This window comes from Melozone crissalis, unplaced genomic scaffold, assembly GCF_028551555.1.
Source record: "Melozone crissalis strain CALT ecotype California unplaced genomic scaffold, PUWL_Pcris_2 ptg000023l_1, whole genome shotgun sequence".
In the NCBI taxonomy this organism is placed as follows: domain Eukaryota; kingdom Metazoa; phylum Chordata; class Aves; order Passeriformes; family Passerellidae; genus Melozone; species Melozone crissalis.
In genome coordinates this window covers 16,485,179-16,510,117 of record NW_026535801.1, presented here as the reverse complement: position 1 = coordinate 16,510,117, position 24,939 = coordinate 16,485,179, and the positions used below count along the sequence as shown (strand labels likewise).

General features: G+C 38.0%; 1 protein-coding gene across 2 annotated transcripts in view; it reads left to right on the top strand.

Moving 5' to 3' along the window:
* The window catches only part of PARD3B (par-3 family cell polarity regulator beta), a 391,422-nt gene that overhangs the window by 113,791 nt on the left and 252,692 nt on the right, over nt 1-24,939 (top strand). For both annotated transcript variants that reach the window (XM_054278140.1, XM_054278137.1), the window contains exons 3-4: nt 816-984; nt 16,251-16,354. In XM_054278140.1, the coding sequence (XP_054134115.1) occupies nt 816-984; nt 16,251-16,354 (273 nt within the window). The remainder of the gene's footprint in view (nt 1-815; nt 985-16,250; nt 16,355-24,939) is intronic.

The following is a 24,939-nucleotide window of genomic DNA, read 5'->3' as shown; positions in this document are numbered from 1 at the left end:
TCTTTGTTAAAGACTAGGTTAACAGAGGCAAAAAATAATTAATCTGGTGTTTATCATTTTCATGGCCACACTGGTGTGACCTTGGACAGCAGACTTCGGAGCCTTCCCATTAGCCTGGAGTGGTGTAGGAGCCAGTGACTGAGTGACAGCTCTCAGAAACTTGTACCTGGTCCAGGCTTGCAGAGCAGGATGGGAGGAAGGCGCAGATATGTGGTGTGTAGAGAAGTGCTGGGTGTGTGTGTGTGTGCTGTGCTGGACCATGAAACTTTCATCCTTACAGAGACACAGGTTGGACAGCTAGGGAGGCCTCATGCTCTGTCATTGTGCTGGATGGATCTTGTCCTTGGAATGCAGTTATTATGATCTTGCAAATAAAACGTGCATCTGCTCGCTCAGTGCAGCTTCTGTGGTTGTGTTACCTTTGTGCAACCTGTCAGTCAGTAGCACTAAAATTTTTTAGACTTAATAGCACCCTCTACCCCCAAGAATTAAATTATGTTTTTATTCTGTGTTTTTAAACATGTTCATCTCTAAGTGTTTTGAAATAATGTAAAATGCATACTAATGGTAGCATGCTAACTCTGAGAAATATGTCAGCACAGGGCAGTGCTGAAGCATATACTTAAGTCATATTGAAGTCAATGTATCTAAACACAAATGCCTGTGCTTTCTGGTATCTGTGTGTTTGTTGTTAGCTGTTCTGAAATAAGATCATTAATTTTATACTTTAAAGGAAGTATAAGCTTTTGGGTTTTTTTAAAAGAGTGAAGTTTGGAAATACTTTATATAAACTACATTATCTTTTGTTTTGATAGCTGATTGCCATTTATGATGAACAAGAAGCTCCCCGTAAGATTGATGGCACCAATGGGAATTTGACAGACAGAAACAGCCCAGACTCCTTTGAGACAGAGGTAGCAACTCAGCTGGCTGCCTTTCAGCCCATTGGTGAGATTGAAGTGACTCCTTCTGCCCTAAAACTGGGTATGTATATCTTGTATGGTTTTTTTCTTTCATTTTTCTTTATCTATGTATGTCTGTAATCTGATTTTATATTTTTTAAGATTTTTTTTTAGCATCCCATTGTTTGCCTTGCAGTTCAATGAGGGCCATTGAGGGGAAGCCATATGGGGAGTGTCTGAGGTCACTTGGTCTGTTCAGCCTGGGAAAGGGGAGACTGAGGGAGACCTCATTGTGATCTAAGGCTTTCTTGGGGGGGGACATGGACAGCCAGGTGCTGATCTCTCTGGTGATCGGTGACAGGACCCAAGGGAATGACATGAAGCTGAGTCAGGAGAGGTTTAAAGTTAGGTAGTAGAAAAAGGTTCTTCACCCAGAGAGTGGTTGGGAACTTGAACACATTCTCCAACACCAAGCCTGAGTTCAAGAAGCATCTAGACAACACTCCTTAGCACTCTTGGGGATGTCCTGTGCTGGGCCAGGAGTTGCTGACAATCTATCGTAGTACTCTGAAAGAGCACAAGATGAAACCTTTGCTAAGTATTTTCAAATACCACAGTCATTGAAAAAAAACCCAGGGTTTTTTTTGAGGAACCTGGGTTCAATGAGTGTAAAACTGCTATGTGCAAGTACTTTGACCACTTAGCTGAGCTAGTGCCCTGTTTTGTGTGTGGGAGGTGGGAAGAGGGTTGTACTGGTTTCAAACAGTTCAGCTCTTTGCCTTTGAAGAAGTTGCACAACTGGGCTTCCTTGCCTTTCTGACTTTCAAGTGAGCAGACTGTGATTAGGAAAGGCTGCTGCTTAATTGCCTCTTATGTCAGAGGGTACTGCATGAACTGCTGCAGCTCTGGTGCCCTGTGTTGTTCAAGTGTGCCTGGATGGCAAGGAGTTCAGACTGGTTTCCAGTCGTAAACAACTGGAGTCTTGTATGTTCCACACAAAGCAGTTTGAAAAACTTTCTTGGATTGAGAATAGGCTGAGCTGTCACCTAAGTACCTTCAAAACAGAAGCTTTCAAAACTAGATTGAAGGTGAAAGCTGTGACTGTCTGCCTGTAAAGCAACTGAATGTTGCTCAGGAGAGCCTGCTCTGCATCCCACCAGTGCCCATTGCCAGCTCAGCCCGGGTTCCTGAGCGCTGCTGGCAGTCTCCAAGTGCTGGGCAATAAAATCTGAGTGTAAGCAGCTGGGGATACGGTAGAAGTTCTATCTCTGGTTGTCCTACTCTCATGGAGTAGTCTGATTACTACTTGAGAAATGGAATGTTCACTTGTCTATTTTAATTACATTTTTAAAGGAAAATGCTGATCATAAAAAGCAGTGAGCTAAAATAAAATTTCAAATAAAGTTCACTGGATGAAGCTGTGTAACTTACCTTCTAACAGAAGTCTGTGCTCATTTTTGTGCCCACTTTAGAAAATTCTAAAATTCAAGCTGCATGAGAATTTTTAGAGTAAAATTTGTGTTAATGGATCGTATCTTGTTTTTTTCCATATTCTAAAACAGAAAAATATTTTTCCATATTTACAGGAATATATACACAGGAATTTCTCAAAACTCATATCTTGAGACAAGACTTATTATTGACATAACTTGCATGTATTCGTCTGTGTTTGGTAAGCGTGAGATACGGAATAGCTTGTAGCTTAAGGTTCAGTGGTTAAAAGTTTTGCCACTTAATTTTTTGCATATTTTTAAATTGTGCTGTTACCATATTTTAGCACGTTTCAGAAAGTAGAGGTTGTTCTCCAATTAGCTCTAAGCACTAGTTAGAAAAAGCCACGTGTTTAGTCTTGCATACTATTGTTACAGAAGTTGAGGTTTGGAAAGAGGAGTACTTCAGCTTCACACAATTTCATGTAAAGCAGTTAAGGGCTCAAGCTCTTGAGCTCTTTAGTAAGCTACCACATAGTTATTTTGCTAGTGGTTATGAAATCCTGCTGGAGAGCATAAAGCAGATGTAATATAATGTGGAAAGAGCAGTGAGGGTTCTATGTTTGTTTTCAGTGCAATGCTAACATATATTTGAAGTTAAAATGATGCTTCCCTCTTAAAATAAGAGATCATAAATGTAGTGGGTTTGTCTCCTCAGTTCTGTTTCAGATTGGTTTATTTTACAGGGTAAGTGAAAGATTTTCTACCTGTTAGTCCTGTAAGTTAGTTTGTACTCTGAAATGTAGTTGTTTTCTCTTCTGGATTTTACTTCATGGTTTACAATTCTTTGGACATAATTTTTGCCTTTGTCTTTTGTGTGCAAGTGCCTGGTCCTTAAATTATGTGACTATTTCCATTAGAGGCAAATTGAAAAGTAAATGAAGAAATAGAAGGACAATTTGGTTGCATCAATATCATTGATGCATGAACCACAGTAGTCTGGCTTCCTGTCTGATTATTGAATGGACTCCCACTTGCTAGCAGAAATAAATAATATTAATTTATAAAACTGTTCTTATTTTGGGAGAAGGATGTGATTGAATATATATGTAGGAAAAAAAGTGTTGCTCTCCATGTTAGAGCTGTGCTTCAAGAACTGTCATGCCACTTACCTTTCCGAGTATTTTTTCAGAATGCTTTTAGGGGGGAAATGCATTGTTATGTGAATTCTCAGATTGTGGAACAATTTTGCCTGTTAATTTCTGTTAGATATTTTATATTTTATGAAATCAGATCCATGTTTTTATGTAGAAACAATGCCTGGCTAATGATCTGCTTATGTAATACTTAGTGCTTGGTGCTTAATAAGCACGTGAAACTAAACATTGCTGTTGTAAGACGTGAGAGAATTGCCACTGGATTAGAACAGACACATGAGATACTGCCTTAAAACATTTCCGTCTTTTACAAATTGTATATGTGACCTAGTTAGGTTAACTGTGTATTATACCAAATCTTAAAACCCTTCTTGTTTAGATAGAGATGGCAATAATTTTACTTTTTTGGTATTTTTATTGTATGGTTACTTCTTTGAGGGTGTTTTTCTGTTTGTTATTCTAGAATAGCAATCAGCTTGCCTGTCTGAAATCATAGATTTTCCATTATGTAGTTGGTTACCTTTTATTTTTCCTTTTATCATCTGTAACTCTGAAAGTAAGCCAGACTAAAAACAATCTTATATTTCACTCAAAAGCTAAAATAACCTTATATTTTACATTGCTTTCATATATTGGCAAAAATTAAAGAAAAAAAGTAAATTTAATTTACTTGATATCAAATTACTTTCTTAGTATGTATTTCCTTAAAACAGTTCAGGAAATTATTCAGCTATTTGTTTTCTTTTCCCTGAAATAAACACTGCTCTACTTTTAAAGCTAGCTTTGTTCCCAAACAAGTGTAATTGTGGGTTCTTATATTTAATTTAAGAAAAATTCAGGAATACTTCAAGTGTTCCTGGACATGGCATCTTCTGCGTCCATAATACGAGGTGAGGTGCAAACAGATTTAAGTGCCTCCCTCCCTGCCACACATCACTGGATTATCAGCTGCTGTTGCTGACAGTGTCTTTTAATAGTGAAAAAGCAAAAATCCCAATTTGACAGAATCTGCACTCGGGTAAAGAAAACATTTCATGCTACAATACAAATGGTATAAAGCACCTGCTAATATATGTGACAAAATTTAGAGAAGCACACAACTGTTTAATGTGTTCAGGCAGCTGTTTGAAACAGGGAAGAAATTGATATACTGATTTAGTTATTTCTGTAGATATGAGAGCATTGAGACAGTTGCTAAGATGGCAGCAGAGCTTGTCTTGTATTATTGTTTCTTGTGAGCAGAATTTGCCAGAGTACAATAATGATGTGGCCATGACAACAGTTTTCAAAGAATGATACAGGCAACTAAATGCTGAAATAGCTGATGTACATTTGAAAAATGTATTGGAGATAAACTTCAACATCTCTAACCCCAAATACCATTACAAATTCTTCACTGTCTTTTTTTGGTACCATGTTTCTGAGTTATAAAACTCTGTATAGACAAAACCCTGCAATGAGCAGTGAAATCACTGTGTGTTGAATACGTTGTAGCTGCATGACTTCAGCCCATGGTGAGTGTAAGGTAACACACATCCCAGAGAAAGATTATGGCCCTCATTAACTGTCTTTTAATTTTCCGTGCACCTGTAAGCGTGCCAGTAGTGCTCCTGGTTTCCCTTTTGTACCTCATAGTTTACTGTTGTTTTCTAGTGGTTTTCTCCACATGGTGGGTTGTGGAACAGGAAGGGGGGGAGGGGACTTATTTTCATTATGTCAATTTGTTTTTTCCTTTTCAGTCCATATGGGCAGGAAGGAGAGAACACTAATTTATTTATGGAGGATCTGTTTTATGGGCAAGTCACTCTAAGCTGGAAATGCCCTCATGACTGGCTCAGTGTTTTGTTTGCTTCATTTGGTAAATGATGGTTGAGTACACACAAAATTAGTTGTTGCTTTTGTCTTGCTCATCTCCTTGGTGTTAAGTAGTCAGGATTTTGTCCAGAAGAAGACATGCAGCATTCGAAGATGCTTGTTGATTTTGAAAACTAAGATGTGGAAAAAGTAAGATTAAAGTGGGCATCTCCATGATTTTTTTTTTTGTCAGTTGCTTTATTTATTCTTTTTCCCTTTATTTGGGAATTGGTTTGAAGAATCTGAAGCTGTTTTCTGAGTACTGTCTGGAAGCAGAGACAATTAAATTACTTTGTTGGTAATTACAATAAAATTATGCACTTAATTGATTGATACCTTTGCTAGTGTTAACAAATAACTTCATTTAAAGTTGAGATTAGATAAAGAAATAATTCCTTATAACAGTTACTGATAGCAGGTTAAAAAAATACTCTTGTAAACTACAGGAGTTAACTTCTCCCTTTGCAAGCTTTTACTGTTGAATTGGGCAGTGTCTTGATTTTGCCGTTGAAAGGTCTAACTTCAGTATTTCAAATTTTGCATGACTTTGTTTTGTAGCAAATCCCTGAGATTTTCTCCTTTTATAGGTACATGTCTGCACATCTGATCAGTGGTCTAGGCAAGTGGAAGACTTATGTGAAAATAATGATTGGAATGACTGATTACAGTCTCTCCTAAAATAAGCTTACAAATTCTAATGGTAGTTGGAGTAAAAGCTACATGCAGGCATTTGTGCTTTTGGGCAATCAGTTCTTTCGGTTCTGGACATTTAATGTAGCATCTTCTCAATGAACATTTTTTCCCCTGAAGACAGAGATTTCTGGGAATGTTTCAACCCACAGAAGGGCTAGTTAGTGTGGGATAATAAGAGTAGAAGCCTAGAAGGTTTTCATTGTCCATTTTTGATGCAATTGATGGTGTTCTGGCCGTGTCATTTTGACATTTGGGAAAGGTTACTTTGCACTGTTATGGAATTGCCTTGAAGGTGCTTCAGACAGAGAATATACTCAGTTAGCTTAATGTTTTCCTGTGGTTTTGGGGTTTTTCTAGTTTAAATTGTGCTTCATGGGATTGTTTAAAACACTTTGGTTTGCCCTATGTGTTTGGGTTGCTAAGTCAGTCTGCAGAGGTGCTTTCATTGACACTGTCTTAGTTTGAAGTCTAAGGGAATTGAAGGGAAGGTTTCTTCCCTGAGTTTTTGGAAGTTTCTGCCCTGATAGGCCTGACAGGGATTAAATTGTTACCTCCAGGTTACAGATGTTGACAATTTCTCTGTAACTTCAGAGCTCGGAAGGAATTTCTTTTCTTTCTCATCCTCTTTGAAGTGGAAGCATTGTAACTGGGCTTGGGGGCATTTTAAACAACATTTATTTGATTAGTCCTCTTTCAAGTTGGAGTTGAGATACTACAGATACGCAGACTGTTTTTAAATAGAGAGAAAACTACATTATTATGTATTTTTAAAATCTATGAAAACATACAACGTGAAACTATTAGCCTGATGAACCAAATGTTGTTAATGCCTTATGTATAGCATACAAGAGTAAATAGCAAAGACGCTTTTTCTTGCATGAAAGCCATCCTTTTCTTCTTAATCTTGCAATGTCAGTTTATTGGCTGAGCATTCTGATGTTTGTCAGTACATGGAGTGTACAGTACTCAAGTCACAATTCTCTCCTGTAAGATCTCCTGGAAAAACTGACATTTTGAAATTGGTACATTTCAAAAGAAATGCATTATGGAAGAACATGCTGTTTTCTGTGGATTGAGGGAATACTGCTGATTTCCTTAAGGAAATATGGCTGTGTTCTCTTTCAGTGCACTGGGTGGCTCCTCTCCTGGTAATGATATCAAGTATTGTTCTCTGCTGTTCGCCATAGGCGTTGTGAGGATGACACTGTACTTGATAGATTTTCCTCCTCTGTGGCATCCAGTGTAATCTGCTTTAAAAGAATTGTGATGATCAATTCAAGTCTACTTGCATTTCTAAAACAAATTGTTTCTGTTCTCAGGCAAGCTAAAGGTTTGAAGATAACTTTTCATTTCAGTCAGAGGGAAAGTCTGGTATGTTTTGACCTCATGACTTAAGCTTGGTCTTATTTAGTTGTCCTTGATTCATGGAAATGAGTTTTGCTTTATCTTTATATTGCAGCAGAATAATACATTAATGGTTTCTGTAAGGATGTATATAAAATTTCCATGTGTTTTTCTGTCTTTGAGCTGCCTGTTTACAAAACAAGCCAGTGTTTCCTTCCTTTCACTGTACCCAAGAATTTAGTGCTAGGGTAGGTAATAAATTTATGTGCATAGTTTGTTACTAAAGTATCTCTTCTCTTTTTAATAGCCCTTCTGTCTCTGATTTCCCAAAAGATTGTTCCTCATCAATTATTCTGCCTGTCTCTGTTCCCTTTGGACTTGGTTTAATATGCCTTACTATGGAGTAAGAGGGGTATCTCCATGAAAATATGTTAACTAGAGAGAAAAATATTTTTCCATCACAAGTTAGACACTTTTGTGCAGTAGCTGTCTAGCTGGGATGTTGATTTCCAGCCTTTTATTGCCTTGGGGAAGGTTTTGGGGAAGGTAATGAATGGGACTTAAAATGATGGAATAAATTCCATTATAAAAGTCAGCGGTGCTTTTTGACACACTGTGTGATGTCAGTGCTTTTACTCAGATTTTGTCCGTTTTTATGGATTTTGTGATGTTGCTGGTTTTGTTGGTATTTTTTGTAATATGATGCATAGCTGATTTTAGAGATAGTATCTTTTAAAAAGAAAAAGACTAGCCCACTTAGCTAAGTATTCGCAGCTGAGGGTTTTGAGAGGCTGTAGTATGATATCATACTTCAAAACTGTAGGTCAGTCTTTGTCAGTACCCTTTAGTGCTGAGCAAGACAGAGGAGAGTATGTCTATAATTCTGTACAATACTTGTGATATATTAGCTCTGAGGCAATATGGCAAAATGTGTATTTTAGGTAGAAAATGAGCCTGCTATGCCTGGCTGATGGATAGTTTAAATTGTTCAAGTTAAAACAATTGGGACTCCAGCTAAAGGCCTGAAGGTATTAGATCAATAAAAAGTTATTATTCAATTTCCTCACCATGTAAAATCTTGAGTATCAAACACAACTATTGTTCAACAAATTGCAAAGCAAAACAACCCTACACTGATTTTCTTATGAAGCAGTCAACTAAACTATAAAATTTGATTTTAAACACCAATGATTGATGAGTTATAATAGGATTAGACAAATTCACAGGACATGGCTCATCAGTGTCTTGAAATATGGTTGTCTAGATGCCACACAGATTTGGAAATATTTCAAAGGTTGTTTTTTGCAGCCTGGTAGGATACAACACTCTTAGGCTTTGTCCCTGAGTCTTTACTACCATTGTTAGATTGAGGATACTGGGTGAGATAGACCCAATACAGCTCCTCTCATGTTCTTATTCATTGCAACCTCACAGAAAGTTTCAGATGCAGGAGGTTTCACTATTTTATCTTTGAAAATTGTCAGGAACAAGATGGAAATTTAAGACTAAAACTAATTTACCATGACCAGAATAGAAAATAGTACCTGCAAGAGTAAGACATCTCTTTTTATGAAAACATCAAAACAGAAAAGGTTCTTAATTTAAATTAGATATGCAAAACACTGGTCATATTTAATTATGAAGAAATGTGTCCTAATGCTGTAATTTGTGATCATCCTTTAAAGTACAGTTAAAATACTCAAAAACATTGCTTTGCAACTCTACTACTTGCAATAAAATGCTGCCAAAGTGATATTCAAGCTGTACAGTTTGGCTGCCAAAGTTTTAAAGAAAATTAAATCATTGAACCATGGAAAAGTGACTGCATAAGCACCTGTAACTGATGTTTGCTGAAGTGCTAAACCAGCTTTTGGCAGCATGGCTTCTTTTGCAGGTGCACAGAATATTTTCTTTGTGTCAGTTTATTCAACTAGTACAGTTCATTAAGTATTTCATTTGAAGTTGAGAAATGGGCTGGGAATTGAAATAGAAGAAATACTTATTTTCACCTTTCAATCTGTGAATAAAAATAAGGTGTGAGAGTCTAAGATCTATTAGTTTTAAAATCTTATAGGATATATACCCTAAAATTATTTATTTAAATTCAGTAACTACAGGTGATATGCTGCTTAAAAACCCAATGTCTTTATTAGGATGAATACTTCTTGCTGTGTTCAGCAAATTGGATGACTAAGACAACTTGTGTTTTAAGTATATCTGGAGTTCAGTTTCTTTTGACATCTGAATGCCATTGGAAGGATATTAAAAAATAACCAACCAAAGCAAAAACCCAAACAAAACTCCCAAACAAACAATCAAAACTAAAGCAAAACACCCTGTGCATATGTGTGCAGGGAAATTCTAATGGAGCACAACACTTGTTCCCCTCAAAATAATAATTGAAAAACATAGGAGGTTTGAAGTGGCTGTAACTTTTAATCTCGTGTCTAAATATGGAAATTGTGGGATGTACATCAGTCAGTAGATGGAAAATACTTTGATTTATGAAGATGCTTCATTTGTACAAGAATAAGAGAAAGCCTGGCCCATACTGGAAAATGCAGCTTCTTTTTTGTAATAGCCAATGTGTTTTCACAAAACTCATGATCAGTTTGCCCAGTAAGGGAAGGAGTTGCACATTTTCCTTGAGTTTGAGTTGGAGGGGGCGGGGGAGAAATAATCACAATTGCCTATTGTGAGCTGATTGATCCTTGCTCCAGGAATCTGCTGTAGCTCCTTCCCCTTTACCGAGTCTCTTCCATGTGGTACCTGTAGCCAGGATCCTTTGGAGCAGAGTCATGTTGTTCCCTGGACTGCAGTTAGTCTGGGTGCTTTCTGATGAGGAGCACTATGTTTATAGAGGTGAGAAGATCCTGAATTACTCTGTATCTGGCATATGGTATGACCTTAAGTGAAAGAAAAGTATACCTGGTTAAGGTCCAAACTCAAGTCCTGTCCATCTGGAAGCTCTTTTGAGAAAACTGTTTAAATAGGAAGAAGGTACCAGAATTATTTGTACAGTCTCTGTAGATGGGTATGTGCTAGCGCCTTGAGAAGTGATTTACTTCTTATTGTATGGATGTGGATTTTGATCCTGAAAACAGGATTTATAGAATTCAAATAATATGTTTAGGTGATTCTTACATGTCCATCTTTGAAACTGCCAAAGCTGTAAATGTAAATATTCCATAGTTGTTTCATTAGACCCTGTTAACACCAAAGAAATTGCATTCTGGTCATAAAAACTGAGAGAACAGTTCTTGTTTCATAACTGAAACCTCACTTAATACATTATAGCACATGCAACCAGAGAAAACAATTTTTTAAAAATAACTGACACTGAAAAATATCACCCCACAACAACACCTGTTGAAGCCATTCCTGAATTTTACTTGTAGGCCATTGCTTTTGTTTTTCTTTGTAAGAAAAATTACACTTCATTTGGAGTGATAAGGAAGTACTCTCTGCTGGGTTGACGTGTAAAAGACAGCTCTTGCTGGAAGTGGTTTTTCGCCTGTTTGTAGATTTAAGTCAATTGTCTTAACTGTGATGCCATCCTAATTCATTAATTTTCTATCCATGGGAAGTTAACAATTGTACTGTGCATTTTGGGAAGCACAGCTATAGATTTGAAATTGTGTAGATAGGTGCTATTATAATGAATTTGAGTTAGCTTTAAACATAGAAGTCACATCATCATAGCACTGAATATTAAAAAATAGAAAAAGCTGTGCAGTACCAACACAAGGTAGAGCATACAAGCCTGTGTCAGCTACATTTGAACTACATGGCAGAACCATTCCATAATGCCTCAGGTGGTGGTAAGCAATATATCTGAGGGTGAACAAATTTACACACACTGATTGCTTAGTGCTCTCAAAAAGTGCTGATTGGAAGAATTGTCTGTATGCCTGTTAATGTGAAAATTGTCTGATAAAAAGGCACATGTATTAATAATTTATGCATTTAAATATAAATTAAAAGCTTGCTTGTAACTTTTTTCCCAGAGCCAGACCTGTTTCATGACAAGGCCAGTTTAAAAGCAGTTTTGGCTTTTCAATATAAATGGTTGTTTTTGTGTCTGTTCAGAGCTCTGCTAGCCAAGAACTGTCCATGCTGGGGTGCAATTTTACATTTGTGTGTGTATCCATATAGTATTTAGGTGTTTTATTTCAGCTAGCTTGAAATATTGTGATTTGCTCAGATAGAGCTCTGGAAAAATATTTGGAGGCATCTGCAGGTAAGAAAATAATTTCTTTCTGTCCAGGCAGGGGTAATTTGGAAGCAGGCAGCAGAGTAATTGTCATTGGTATGGCCTTCAGTAGCTGATAGTTTGATATACACTTGATGGACAGCACTTTTCCCATCATAGTCAGCATTTTTATATTCAGGAGCAGAATTTTAAATTATGGCTTTAACTGCCTAGGTGATTTATTGTAAATCTTTTTCTGCCCACTTATAGAATTCTGTCCAACTGTATCTTTAGTTTGGCTCTAGAGTAATCCTTCCCTGTTACCTAGAAAAACAAACCAACCAACCATGTTAGTTGTCACTAACATGATTGTGCAGTAGCACAATACACCTGTGCTTGTGTTTCCTGCGTTCCTTGGTTTGTCAGCTTACCTAAAAGTCATCTGTGAGTGTTTGCATCCAAAGCATTGCTAAAATCAATTTTTAGTACATGATTTGACTGCATCATAGATAGCTCAGCCTGCCAAAAATTCTCGTGGGTGATAAAGTCTGGGTGTCTTCAGCATTTTTCAGCAACCTACAACCTAAATCTCAAAGAATAAAGGGATTTCAGGCTGGAAGCAGACTGTGTTTTCCTAAGCAAAGAGATGTTAGAGCAAATGAATGAAATGAAGGAAGGAAAGGATAGGATAAAAGGATAATATTTTTTTGTGATATTGGTCATCTTGAGTGGTACTCAACTGTCTAAATGTAGGCCTGAAATCTGATGCTAGAACTCAGAGTCTGGAAACCCTGTAGAGCTTAGGGGGATCTCAGCAGGAGCAGCTGGAGCTCCAAAGTTCCCCATACCATGTTCGTGTCTGGAAATCCAGATCTTACACTGTTTACCTGCAGTTGCACAGTATTCTTGAACACATCACTTCTGGTTTGTCAGGGTCCCCCTAACCTCAGATGCTGATTTTTGAACTATCAGAGGGCTTCAGTGAGGCAGAGCACATTCTCCTGGTCATGGTATGTGTTAATGTATGTGTACAGCTTTTTTTGTGAAATTTAAATGACTAGCAAAACAAAGTAAGACAACTGGGTTACATCTGGTATGGAGATGTTTCTTCTGTCATTGTGTTATGAAAATTTTCACTTTCTAATTGTACACAAATGGCAGAAATCTATCTTCTGGTTTGTTTTTTTTTCCTTCCCTAATGCAACCAATTTAAATCTAAGTGTGGTTTCTACCATATGCTTGTTTCAACCATATTTGCAGTTAAAAAAAATATTTCCAAAACATAAGAGTTCAGGGAAAATACACTGTTAACCATGAGTCAGTGTAGATACTAATTTTTGATAGTGATGCTAGCAAAAAGAAAAGATTGATCTACATAGGTTGAAAATAAGTGATAGGCTTTAAGCAAGGATAACTGCAGGACTTTTTCCTCATCACCTTTGTCTCAGAGTATGTGTTGTGAGTAAGGCTGACACATGTGCTTAGAAGGTGCTATGGTACCATGATAAAAGGTACTCTGCAAATTTTTAAAGAATGGGAGGTTAAAGGCTGTCATTATGAGAAAAAATTTTGTACATGTGTTTCAGTTTTTGTTGTCTGCGAATTCCTGATGCATTGCTGCAAGATGAGGATAACTATTTTTTAGAACTGAGTTCCTAAGTTTAAAATACAAAGTGCTACTCTGGCACAAAACAGTAGTGTTTATTAAAAAATATGTTTCTATGATAAACTTGGTGTGCAGGAAGGAGTTTCTTTCTCTCTCATCATGCATGGAAAGATGGATTTTGTGCTTGAACTTACATTGGTTGTTATAAATGTTCAGCACAAATGTAAGAGCGTGAGTAGAATAATGTGGAAACACAGCCTGACTAAAGGAAAGCTGTAAGGAAAAGGCAGCATTCTGTTTCCTGACAGAAGAAAATGGATGACAGAATCTCTTAAGAAAATGCATGCAATTTTCTATAGCATGTCTGTAATAAGCAGTATTGCTGATGGTTTTTCAGTACGTTTTGTTCATGGCTGAGGAAGATGAATGAATTCAAGGTATGTATGGATAGTGGATGTGGTCCAGCTCCTGAATCAGGCTCAGTCTGGGGCAGTAGATGTGGGAAGGTTTCTCTTTGGGAACGCAAGGGAGTGTGCTTGCTTTCAAGAGACCTGAGTGTGCAGTGCAGAGGAGGTGGGGGAAGGCTGGAAAAAGAAAGGAGCCCGTGGGAGAGGCGCAGGCTGGAATGCAGTGAGCAGCATGGAATGTGTTCTTATGGCAGGGAACAGCCGAGCCACACAGGAGATGAGGGGAGATGGAGCAGAGTGCATTAGCTCCAGGCGCTGCTGAGAATTGCTCTCTCATGAAAGGGAATAAGGGACTCTCCTGAAAAGGAGAGGCAGTACAGCTTCTTCTCATCTCTTTCACCCAGTTGTCCTCTTTGCCGTGGATTTTCTCCTATTAACAAGAACATTTAGGTTCAGTTTATCTTCGTCTAATAAAAGGTTCCTTTTGTGTTTTTGTGGTGTGCACATGTAAAACAATAAGGGCCAGAGGGACTGTTTTGTATCATTTTAGCTAAAGACTACAGCTGACTTGTTTCACAGAAATGTTATGATGTGTGATATTTCTGTACAAGAAATTATGTTACATATCTGTTAATGCATTTAAAAAATGAAGAAAATAGACTCTGGCTTTGTCTTCAAGGAAAAAATGATCTGTAGGACCCTAAAATTTACAACATACTGGGAAAAGAGAAAACATTATCTATAATAGCCAAAAAGTCCAGTTGTTTTTCTACAAGTAGGGAAGCATTCCAGATGATCACCATAAATTTCATTGTTTCATGGCAATAAGTAAAAATTTGCAGGAATAAAAAGAAAGAAAATAGCTGCAAGGCCATCTTCCTGAACTGGAGAACAGTATTCTCTATAATCCTGCTGCTTCTGCAGACGTTGGTTTCAAAATTTAGACAGTTGTAAATTTTGTTTCTGTTTCTTTGGAAAACACTGACAAAAAACAAGTGAAAGGAGATCTTCTGAACTGAGGATGGGGAATGTGGTAAGGAGGAGGATCTTGAAGCAGTCACTACAGACAGCCGACAGAAGTGCTGAAGTGGTGGCGTACAGGATACCTCTTCACCTGGAATGTAGCTGCTGGAAGGTTCTGGAACAAGCAGGGGTCTTGTCTCTCAGCAGTCACAGGGTTGGGAGCTTTCATCTTTCTCTCAGCCAGAGAAATGAGGAATTAGTTGTAGAAGACAGCTCAGGAAAAAAGAAATCTAATTTCAGAGTGTTGGCTTTGGGAGGAGGATGAGCTTGATATAAATGATCTTTCTGTGTGGGGTCACTCATCCCACTCCCTTCCCATCTTTGTCCTCTTAAGTTGACTGTGGGGAATTTTTTGTACCGTCTTTGAGTTACTGTGGATTTCTCACCTTGGAAAAAAGAGGACAGAAATGAGGAAGGGGGCTGGGATAACAGCTTTGAAGAGTATAAGAAAGTGTATGCTCATTGAGTTGTGCAAGTTTTACAAATAAAAGTACCAGTGCAAAGGGCTTTCAATAGTTTCTCTGTATTGTTCATGCTTATGTCAAAATAAGTTGGTGACCAGGTTGTGTTGAATGGCACAGAAATGTTTCAGCATCTGTTTTCAAACTGTTGTATGGAAGACAGACAAAAAATCTGATACAGGCAACAAGAAATATACCAGGTATAGGTATTTATCTTAAAGAAGGCAGTAACTTATATTTAGCTTTTGTATACCTTTGTACCAAATATGCCTAGCAGAGAAACAAATTTCTCCTTAGCTTTATGTGAAGAACAAGCATATTTGGGTGGAGAGATTTGGTTCATTTTTACCTATTGACACTTCTGGAAAATCACACAAAGTTCGGTGATCAGTCCATTTCTACCCAACCTCCTTGTAATAGCATGGATAGCTCTTGGTACTAAGATGATAATCACCTGGCAGAAAAACCAAAATTCGCATTCTGATATTTAAGCATTCCCTTAATACCAGGACACCATTTTAAGTCTTATTTGTGCTTTTCTTACTGGTTTCCTGCAGAAGTGAGCAGAGAAAGGATTACCTGCATATAAAAACTTACCATGAGGAAGGGTTAAGAGCACTGGGTTCTCTGGTTGCCCTTTATCGACATGAGGTATTTATTCCAGCTGTATTGACCATGTTTTGCTGAAAGTGAATGTGGTAGAATCTCTCCAGCTTTGTTAACATCTAGCAAGAAAACTGTTGCATGTTCAAACTTCTTTCCTAGATCTAGTAATTATGGCTGCCATCAGCCCCAGTCACTGTAATTAGTATTATAACTGACAGCTGTAATCTCAGTTTTGCTCACTTGATGGTACATGTGGTCACAGATACATGCAACCAGTCATTTGGTTTTTTTGAGGAGGTGACTTTTTCTCCTGTTTGTCAGCAGTTTTTCCCTAATTTAGGTAACTCATGGGTGGAGGTCTATTACATCAGCACATAAAAATATTATCATTTCTTTAGCTAAGTAAATCTGAAATGGTACAACCCTATCAAATCTAGTAATTTAACAGGTGGATATTACCACAGATAAGCTTATATTTAAGTGCTGCACACGTCTCTTATTCACGTCTCCACATGAAGCTTTCCCTTGTGCTAATTTAGCATCCCTGAACCTATGAATTCTGTTTTTTCTCACAGGCACACCACTCCTGGTACGGAGGAGCAGTGATCCAGCCTTGGGCGCACCTGACTTCTCAAGTGCTTCTCATCCCAGTGATCACGCTCTCAAGCATCTTATGGCAGTAGGTGTCATGTAACTCACCTTTTTAAGACCAAAACCTTTCTTACCTGTTGGTATATAGTAGTATGTATTTGGATCTATAACAAAATGCATCATACTCATTTTCTGTAAAGTAGAGAATTTCCTCTGGAAAAAATAGTTATTTTAGATGATACAATCAATTAACAGTGGTTCTGTATATATACATATTTTTTAAATAAATGGTTTGCATAAAGTTCAATAGTGCCATAAGGCATTGGAATATGGACTGAACTTTCAGCAGTTATTTATTTGTTCAGTGTCATGTTGTCCAGTTTACCATTGCTTCTTTGGTCTCACATCCTTTTTGACTTCTCTCACTTTCTAATGGCATTTCTGTCATCTTTGGTACCGTGCTACTATCCTGCATGGTCTCGTCTTTATCTCACTTTTCTGTTTTACCAGACTCTTCCCTTTTGAGAACAAATTTGTTTTCAGTATAGTTATTACTAAGTTCTATTGCAAAGCCACAATTAGTGAAAATGCAGCAAAAACATATTCATATTGCAGACTGTCTTTAATCTTAAAGTGATGCTGCCTTAGTCACACTTGGGCCACATGTTTTACTTTGCAGTATTAAGACCTGAAGCTTTGTGTGTGGGGAAAGTGTTCCTACATTACTTACAAACTAATGACATTCTTTAGAATCTCTCAATGTCAGCTGGGACACATAAGTGTCTCGAGCAGAATAAAGCTATTTTTTAGTGTCTGCCTAGAAAGCTCTGTTTGATCTGCTATTCTTTAGACCACGTGAATTCTGGCTTAAATGATGCTGCTGTTTTCATTTGCTGCTGTTTTCATTTGCTTCAGAAACCCTGCGTCAGAAACACTTTGTTTGGTGCAGGAGGGATGTTTCAGACTAGATCACAACTAATTTAGAGTAATGTTCCACAAATGGCTGTGTTAGCATGTTAGGGAATAGGGGGAGAGAGCTGGGGTTCAGTGACATGTGCTGAAGGTGGGAACCTTTCAGCTGAAGGTGTATTTATGACCAAACCTTCAGTGAAGTTCACAGGAATAAAGGAAGTAAATACACAGTCAGCTGACTTGCATGCAAATAATGATCTAGGAGTCTCACTCTAACACTATAATTCTGAAGGCCAACACAGGATTTTAGTTGACTGTTCATTGTTTCTCTTTGCATGGCCAAATGCATGTGCATCTAAATATTTTGTGTGCACCTTATTTTACAATGGCTTGTGTTATTTGGTAAGTGGTGCAATTTTAAAAGTCTCAGCAACTCTCCAAGTAGATTATGATCTTACACGGGGCTGAACTTTGTCTAAGTTCTGCATCATTTGTTAGACCTGTTTGAGCTAAGATGTTTTTCTTGATGTTTGTTGCAAGCATTTGCATATTAATGAAATACTGACTTAGTCTGATAAATGAAAGTACAAAGAAGAATTCTTGGTTAACAGTGCAGATCTTAGACTCTTGGCAAAGCTGAGAAACATATAATGTGAGTATGTCAGTACGTAATGCTCGTCCCTGGTATTTTATAACCATAAAAATGGCAAAAATGGGTGGAAAAATAAGTAAAATCTGTTTCATTCCAGGCTGTATTTTGAATGCTTTATAGACCATCAAGAAGGAAAAAATAGCATTTTGTTGAGTTGGGGTTTTTATGTAATTTTAGTGGTGACAAGTGCATTTTATGTCATTATATGAGGATTGCAGTAATACTTGGAAGTTAAAACATCACCATGCTTCACTGACTTGCATCAGTACAAAAGAGTCCTCTAAGCCTAAAGGAATTCCCTCTGCTAAAATACAGAGCATTCATCTGTCAGCTGCAGGGGTGACAGTCAAAGCTGGACTAGTAACAGGGGTGGAGAAGGACTTTTTAAAATATATCATGTAAAGGGGAGGCGGGGGGAGGCCCAGAAAGTTCAAAGTTGTGGTTTGGTGTTGTTCTGGGTTTTTTTGTGAAAGCAAAAATTTATTACAGCACAATACATTACTCTAACTCTTGTTTTCGCAACAGTACCATTTCTAAAAGTCTCATTGTCAATCATACTGAAATATGCTTTGGCATAATGTTCTGGGAAACACAGAAAGCTTAAAAACATAGGTTAAATTAGGTACAGATTGTTTTAAAACATGCAGAAAAATCAATATCTCACAAATGAAAAAATATGGCAGAAATAACTGAACACTGCATTTTGAAAATAGCTGTAGTCTTTCAAGTGCTAAAACACTATTTAGAAAAAATTCATTTGTTCTGTACATTGCTGCTGAAAATTTAAAACTAATACTGAATTTCCTTTGCCACAAACCAGAGTTTTTTCGTGTTGAGCTGCTTCCTTTAGTCACATGCAAATTAGAAAACCCAGAACTGTTGCTAGATGAAACATGTGCATGTAAGTGAAAATTAGGTCTCTGTATTTATGCCCCAATTATCTTAGCAATTATTTTGTAATTGAAACAGACTTTCATAATTAGTTGAGCTTTTTTGGCATTTCTGGTGTTTTGGTGTTTGGTACATGTGGAGCTGGCAGTGGGCTCTGTGTAGCAATACCCATATACCTTACACTGACACACCAGTGCTTCAGTAGATTTTTGTGAGGTAATGAGCATGGGATTCTCTGAAAACAATGCTGATTTACCTTCTGGAAAGTGCACTTCAGTAGTACAATGAGTAATGCATGAAATAGGACAGTAAACATGCAGTACTACAAGAAAAGAACTTTGCTATCCCATTCAGGTGAACTGGTAGAACCTGATGAACCATTTGAGCTGTTCACAGTATTTATGGCAGAGTATGTGTTCAGCCAGGGCATGTGTTCTGTTTTTCAGATGTTGTCCCATCTATTCAAAAGAAGATCTGATTTTTTTAATGCTAAATGATGAATACAAAAATAACAGAACCTTTTCTGAGTGGCCAGGTAGTTTGAGGAGAATTGAGCTATACTTTCCTATTTTCTCTGACACATCTTAGCTGTAGTTTTAGCCCCAATTAACAAAGTACTTCTAGATCAATCAAAAACTGATAGTGAAGTCCAGCATCTGTTCCCTCAGATTGGAAGTCATTTAACAGATGGTACAAAATATGAGTTTCTTTTTTCATCCAAACCTCTCTTTCCTTATTGTGATAGCTGCCACTGGAAAATTTAGAGACAGTAATCAGGGAAAAATAGGGGTAACACACATCAGAATTTGTTCTTTGTTTGTGTTGAAGAAAAAGTATTTGTTAATGAAGTTTTTACTTTATTAAAGCTACTCTTTAGCTGTTCCACTTAGTTAGGATCACAGAGCCCTGGCCAGGCTTTCAAGAATGAAAACTTCCTTCCCTAGGTATCCAGAGAGGACTTCAGGGATACAGAATTAGTTTAATGTGCTTATGCACACCTGTGGGCTGGGCAGAGAAGTGATTGAAAGCAGCCCTGCGGAGAAGGACTGGAGGGGTGATGAGTGATAAAAAACTCAACGTGAGCCAGCCATGTGCACTTGCAGCCCAGAAAGTCACCTAGGCCCTGGGCTGCAAAAAAAGCATGACCAACAAGTCTAGAGAGGGGATTCCACCTGTCTACTCCATTCTGGTGAGACCCCACCTGGAGTGATGCATCCATCTCTGGGGTCCCCAATACAGGAAAGATGTGGACCTTGCAGTGAGTCCAGAGGAGGGCCATGAAGCTGGTAAGGAGCCTGGAGCACCTCCTCTTTGAAGACAGACTGAGAAAGTTAGGACTGTTCAGCTTGGAAAAGAGAAGGTTGTGTGGAGACATCATGGAACCTTCCAGTATCTGAAGGGGACCTGCAAGGAAGCTGGAGGGGGACTTTGCATCAGGAACTGTGTAGGGGGATAGAATATAAGAAAATGGATAGTGTAGAAAGTAATCTTACTTTCTACACTAAGGAGTTGCAGCTGGGCCAATTATCAAAGATTAGGAACAGGCCTGACTTTAATAGGCCACAGCTGTAAGCAATGAGAAGCAGAGTGCTATAAAAGAGTGGGGTGGCTGGGTGAGAAGGGAACTGGAGTCAGTGACTGCTTTGTGAAGAAGAAAGAGTCAGTGCTCTGAGGAGCTGCCTATGAGAAACACCATGAAGGTATCGAACTTTTGTGATAAGGAGACAACAGTATGGAACCCCTGGAATTAGATGGCTTGTCCAGAACTGTAGTGACAGGACAAGGAATAATGGGTGCAAACTGTGAGGGGACATTTAGGTTAGATATGAGGAAGAAATTCTTTATGGTGAGGGTGGTAAGACACTGGCTCAGGTTTTCCAGAGAAACTGGATGCCCATCCCTAGATGTTTTCAAGGTCAGGTTGAATGGGGCTCTGAGCATCCTGGTCTAGAGAAGGGTGTCTCTGCCTGCATCAGGGGTGTTGGGATTAGGTGATATTTATGGCCCCATCCAACCCAAGCCATTCTGGGATTCTGTGGTTCTACTTCTCTGAAAAGTTCTGTGCCCATAGCTTTGCTCAGGCAAAGGCCAAGGGCTGGTCTATCTGCTTTCTGGCTGCAAATAGCTTGGCCTCACAAAGTGAGTTTTGTAGTGGTCGTGTGGATCTCAGCTAGAGATCTGCTCTGGAGTGCAGCAGGGTTGAGATGGATTAAACTTTCCAGAAGAAACAAATATTCTTGGGGAATTTAACACTTGCTCAAAACTTGTCCCCAGTTAGCAGAGTGGAGCTGCAGTTTCGGATTTTCTTCACCAGCTCAGTTGTTCCCTCTGCCCAACATGGTAGGGATGAGATGCAGCAAGGCAGGAAGTCTGAATTGCATGGCTCTGTTGGTTTGGTGTTTGGGGAAAAAAATACATTTTGCTGCTTCTGCTCTGTCCAGTTTATTCAGGTAGTAATTGCTAATGTATATAAGGTATATAACATCTGAACTTTTGTTTCTGGAGCTGTTACTTCAGCTTGTTTCTGTTTTTGCCTAGGGACAGACTTCCTCTGCTATCATAAGACTTGATTTGTTGTGAGTTTTAGACAGAGGATTGTGATCCTATTTGAATTGATAAGAATTTCACATTAATTCTGGTGGGACTAAGGTTTCACCCCCTCTTGTTAACTTGCTGATTATTATAGTATGCAGTTTTCTGCATGACTTTCTTTTATAGTTACATGTTTCCTGGACAAATGCTTAGGTTATCTTGGAGTTAATCAATAGGACTGGCGGATTAAATTGTATTTATCCATATTTAAAGGTACAATGAGATGCTGGATCAATTGAAGAGCTGCTCTAGTGGCTCAATACAGTTTCAATTTTTGCCTAGATACGACTTGAAATTGGCTGTATTTTATGCATTGTGGGCATGTAATTTGCAATTTTGAATAAGGTTGATATATAATTAGAACATTTTTATGTTTCAAGCTCTTGTTAAAAAGGGTCAAAACCTCCTCTGGTTCTTGTGGCTGCTAATTGTGGTTGTGGTGTATTAGCCTTCCTGATTAGGAGTCTGTGAATTAGCATAACATCCACATGTGTAAGGATGCAGCTTCATGAGTTGTTCTGTTTCTATTTGATATTATATACAAATGTAAACGTAAAGATATGCTACATATGCTATGGCTGTGAGTAGTACTTACAAAATGTGTGAGTATTTTAGTGAAAAACCACCCAGAAATATTAGAAATATCATGCTATTTAAAAGTAGGGCACGGCAGAAAAGATATTTTTTGGCACAGTGGTGGAATAATTCTGTAGAGTTTATAACTTGATTCAGCAGATTTATACTAAGACTTGAGCCAAGAGACTGCACTGCCATGAGGGTTGTATTGTCTGATTTTAGAAGATAGAACTTTTGTCCACTATGTTACTGGACTAAGTCAGATAGTTTTATTTTATCTTTTTGTACGTGTTGGAATTCCAGTATGAAATTCTCCCATAGTTATGTGGTAGAATCATACAACACTTTGGATTGGAAGGGACCCTTAAAGGTCATCTGGTTTCATCCCTCCTACTGTAGCATGAACATTTTTCACTAGATCAGGTTGCTGAGAGCTCTATTCTGCCTGATCTTGAATGCTTCCAGGGACAGAGCATCTTCCACCTCTCTGGGTAGCCTGTTTGTGTTTTACATACTTCGTAAAAACATCTTTCTTTTATCTAGTCTAAATATGTTCTCTTTTAGTTTAAAACCATTACCCCTTGTCCTATCAGCTAAAAAGTCTGTCCCCATCTTTCATACAGGTCCTCTTTAAGTGTTGCAGGAAGTGGACTCTGGGGAGACCAGATATTGGGAGAAACAGGATTTTTTTCAGAAGCTGGCAGAGCTAGTGCACTTGTAATGCTTTAAATCCATGCTTGTTGATGTGTAATAATCAGACTTCAAAGTAGATTTGGAAATAGATCTTAGCTATTACCATGTGTGTTGGAGGGTAAAGTCCAGGCTGCCTTCCTGATGTGGTGTGGTCTTAGGCTGTCATTCAGACCAGCAAGGCTTTTTTAATTCTGGAAGGCATTTACTTTTTTCCGGTAAAAGTTTTCCTATTAATAATTTAACTCTTGCTCTTGAAATACTGCAATTTGGAACTGAAGAGAAGATCTGGGGAGATTTAAAAGGATTTTCTGTCATTCAGCTTGGGAGTTCCAAACAGTTGGAATTTTTTAAAAGGGAATTCTGATGTGGGTGAATCCATTTATAAAGCAACTACTGTGTGTCTGTTTATGCTGTGAAACATATATAGAACACTTCTAATCAGCACAGGAGCTTGTCAGTATATTGCTTTTGATGTCTGATTAGATGATCATAGGGACATCTGCAGTGAGTTAGTTTTGAAGTTGTTGGTGTGAGCACTGCAGGAACCAGAGCTGTGTGGCACTCTTACACCATGAAAACTGCTGCTCTTAAAGAACATATTATAAATCCAACTATGCAGCGAGCTGAGGGCTGTCGAAATAACAAATGCCATTCCTTCTCAATTCTCTCTGTTGCCTTACAGCCCTCCACTGCATTTTTTTCCCTTCTTGTACTGTGTCCTGTGGCATTCTGCATCAAAAGGAAATTATTTTATATTGTATAGGAAAAACTAAAAAATGTAAATTACATGTTTGTCAGAATACCAAACTGTGCATCTGAAAAAGGAGTGAAGTGCCCTGTGATAATTTCCTCTTTTGAGGGTGCGGATCAGCGCATGTGTGTGTGTGGAGGGGTGTTCTTTTTGTTCCTTGCACAGCCTGTGTGTCAGAGAAATGGTATTGTTTTACCTGTATTGTTTAAAATGAGCAGTGGGTGTAATTTACATATTTTTATTTCAGCAGGATAAAAGTAGATTTTTTGTGATTTATTGTAATAAGAGCTAATAATGAATGTTCTGTGATGTTAACATAGTATATAAATTATCAGTAAAAATGGTGTAATCAGTAGAAGTTGTTATTCATTGTTATCAGGTTGTTTCCAATGTGAGGAGTGCTGGCATTTTACTGACTATTCATTAGGAAAATCATCAAAGCTCTTCATCATTCTTATGTTAGTAGGAGAGTGAGTTTTGTTTCCTCTTTTAAATGAATTTTGGGCCTTGGCTGTGATTTTGAAGATACCTTATTGTTTATACACCTTCCTCTCTTGTCCTCTGCCTTGTGCAGCCAGGTCAGTAAGATTGTATGTGATTCAAGATGGCCAAGAGACTGAAACTCTTTGTTTTCCTAAGTTGCCTGTGTTACAGGGAATGTAGAAAAATTAAAGCATGGAAATAAGAACAGTTGACAAAAAAGGGGAAAAAAGGTCATGCTGTCAATGCTGTTGACACATATTCATCTCTATAGCTACATCTTCGGGGTCCTACAAAATACTGTCATTCCATCTGGAACAGCTTTTAGCAGGCAGCGTATGCAACAGGCTCATGGTGCTGAAATTGGAATGAAACATTAGCAAGTTACTTCCATGTCTGACAGTCAAAAGTGGAAGATGACAGTCAGCATGGCTCATGCATATCATTTACTGTCAAGCTCTAGAAACATTTAGCTAAAATAAAATAGGTTCTCAGTCAGTGTTCTTCTGAAATGCCTACTACTAAGTAACTGTTTGCATAAATATAGTAATCTAATGGACTGCCAGGAATAATGGTAGAGATCTTTGGTACTTACCTAGACACAAATGTTGCTGTGACTTTAGGAAAAAAAAAAAGATTTTGGATTTTTTAATGTGTCATTCTTCCAGTGCACTGGAATGCAGGTGTATGTAGTTCAAATCTTGTTTGGTTAATATTTGTGTTTCTCCAAAAGTCAGATGTGTGGCTTTGTTTCTCTTACAGGATTGACAGTTATTCACACTATAGGAAGATGGCATTTGTTTTTTATGGTTTTATTTTGTTAGGTGAGGCCTCTTCATCACTAAATTACCCAACTTGTTGGAGACACTTTAATCTGGAGATTTGTTCTTCTGTGTAGATAGTGTCTCAGCTAATCTGGATTTACAGGTTTTTGAGCTGTGATAATAATAATATAGGTCTCTCTGAAACTTGCACATGGCGTCGGAATTTTTTTATGGCAGCAGGTCCTGATTTTTGGCTATGCCTGTGAAACAATTTCTGACATTGACAACTGAAATGAAGGGAGGAATATTTTAGTGCTTCTGTGTACTGTGTCCTTTTGCTATTGCAGGTGTTCTGACTTGTT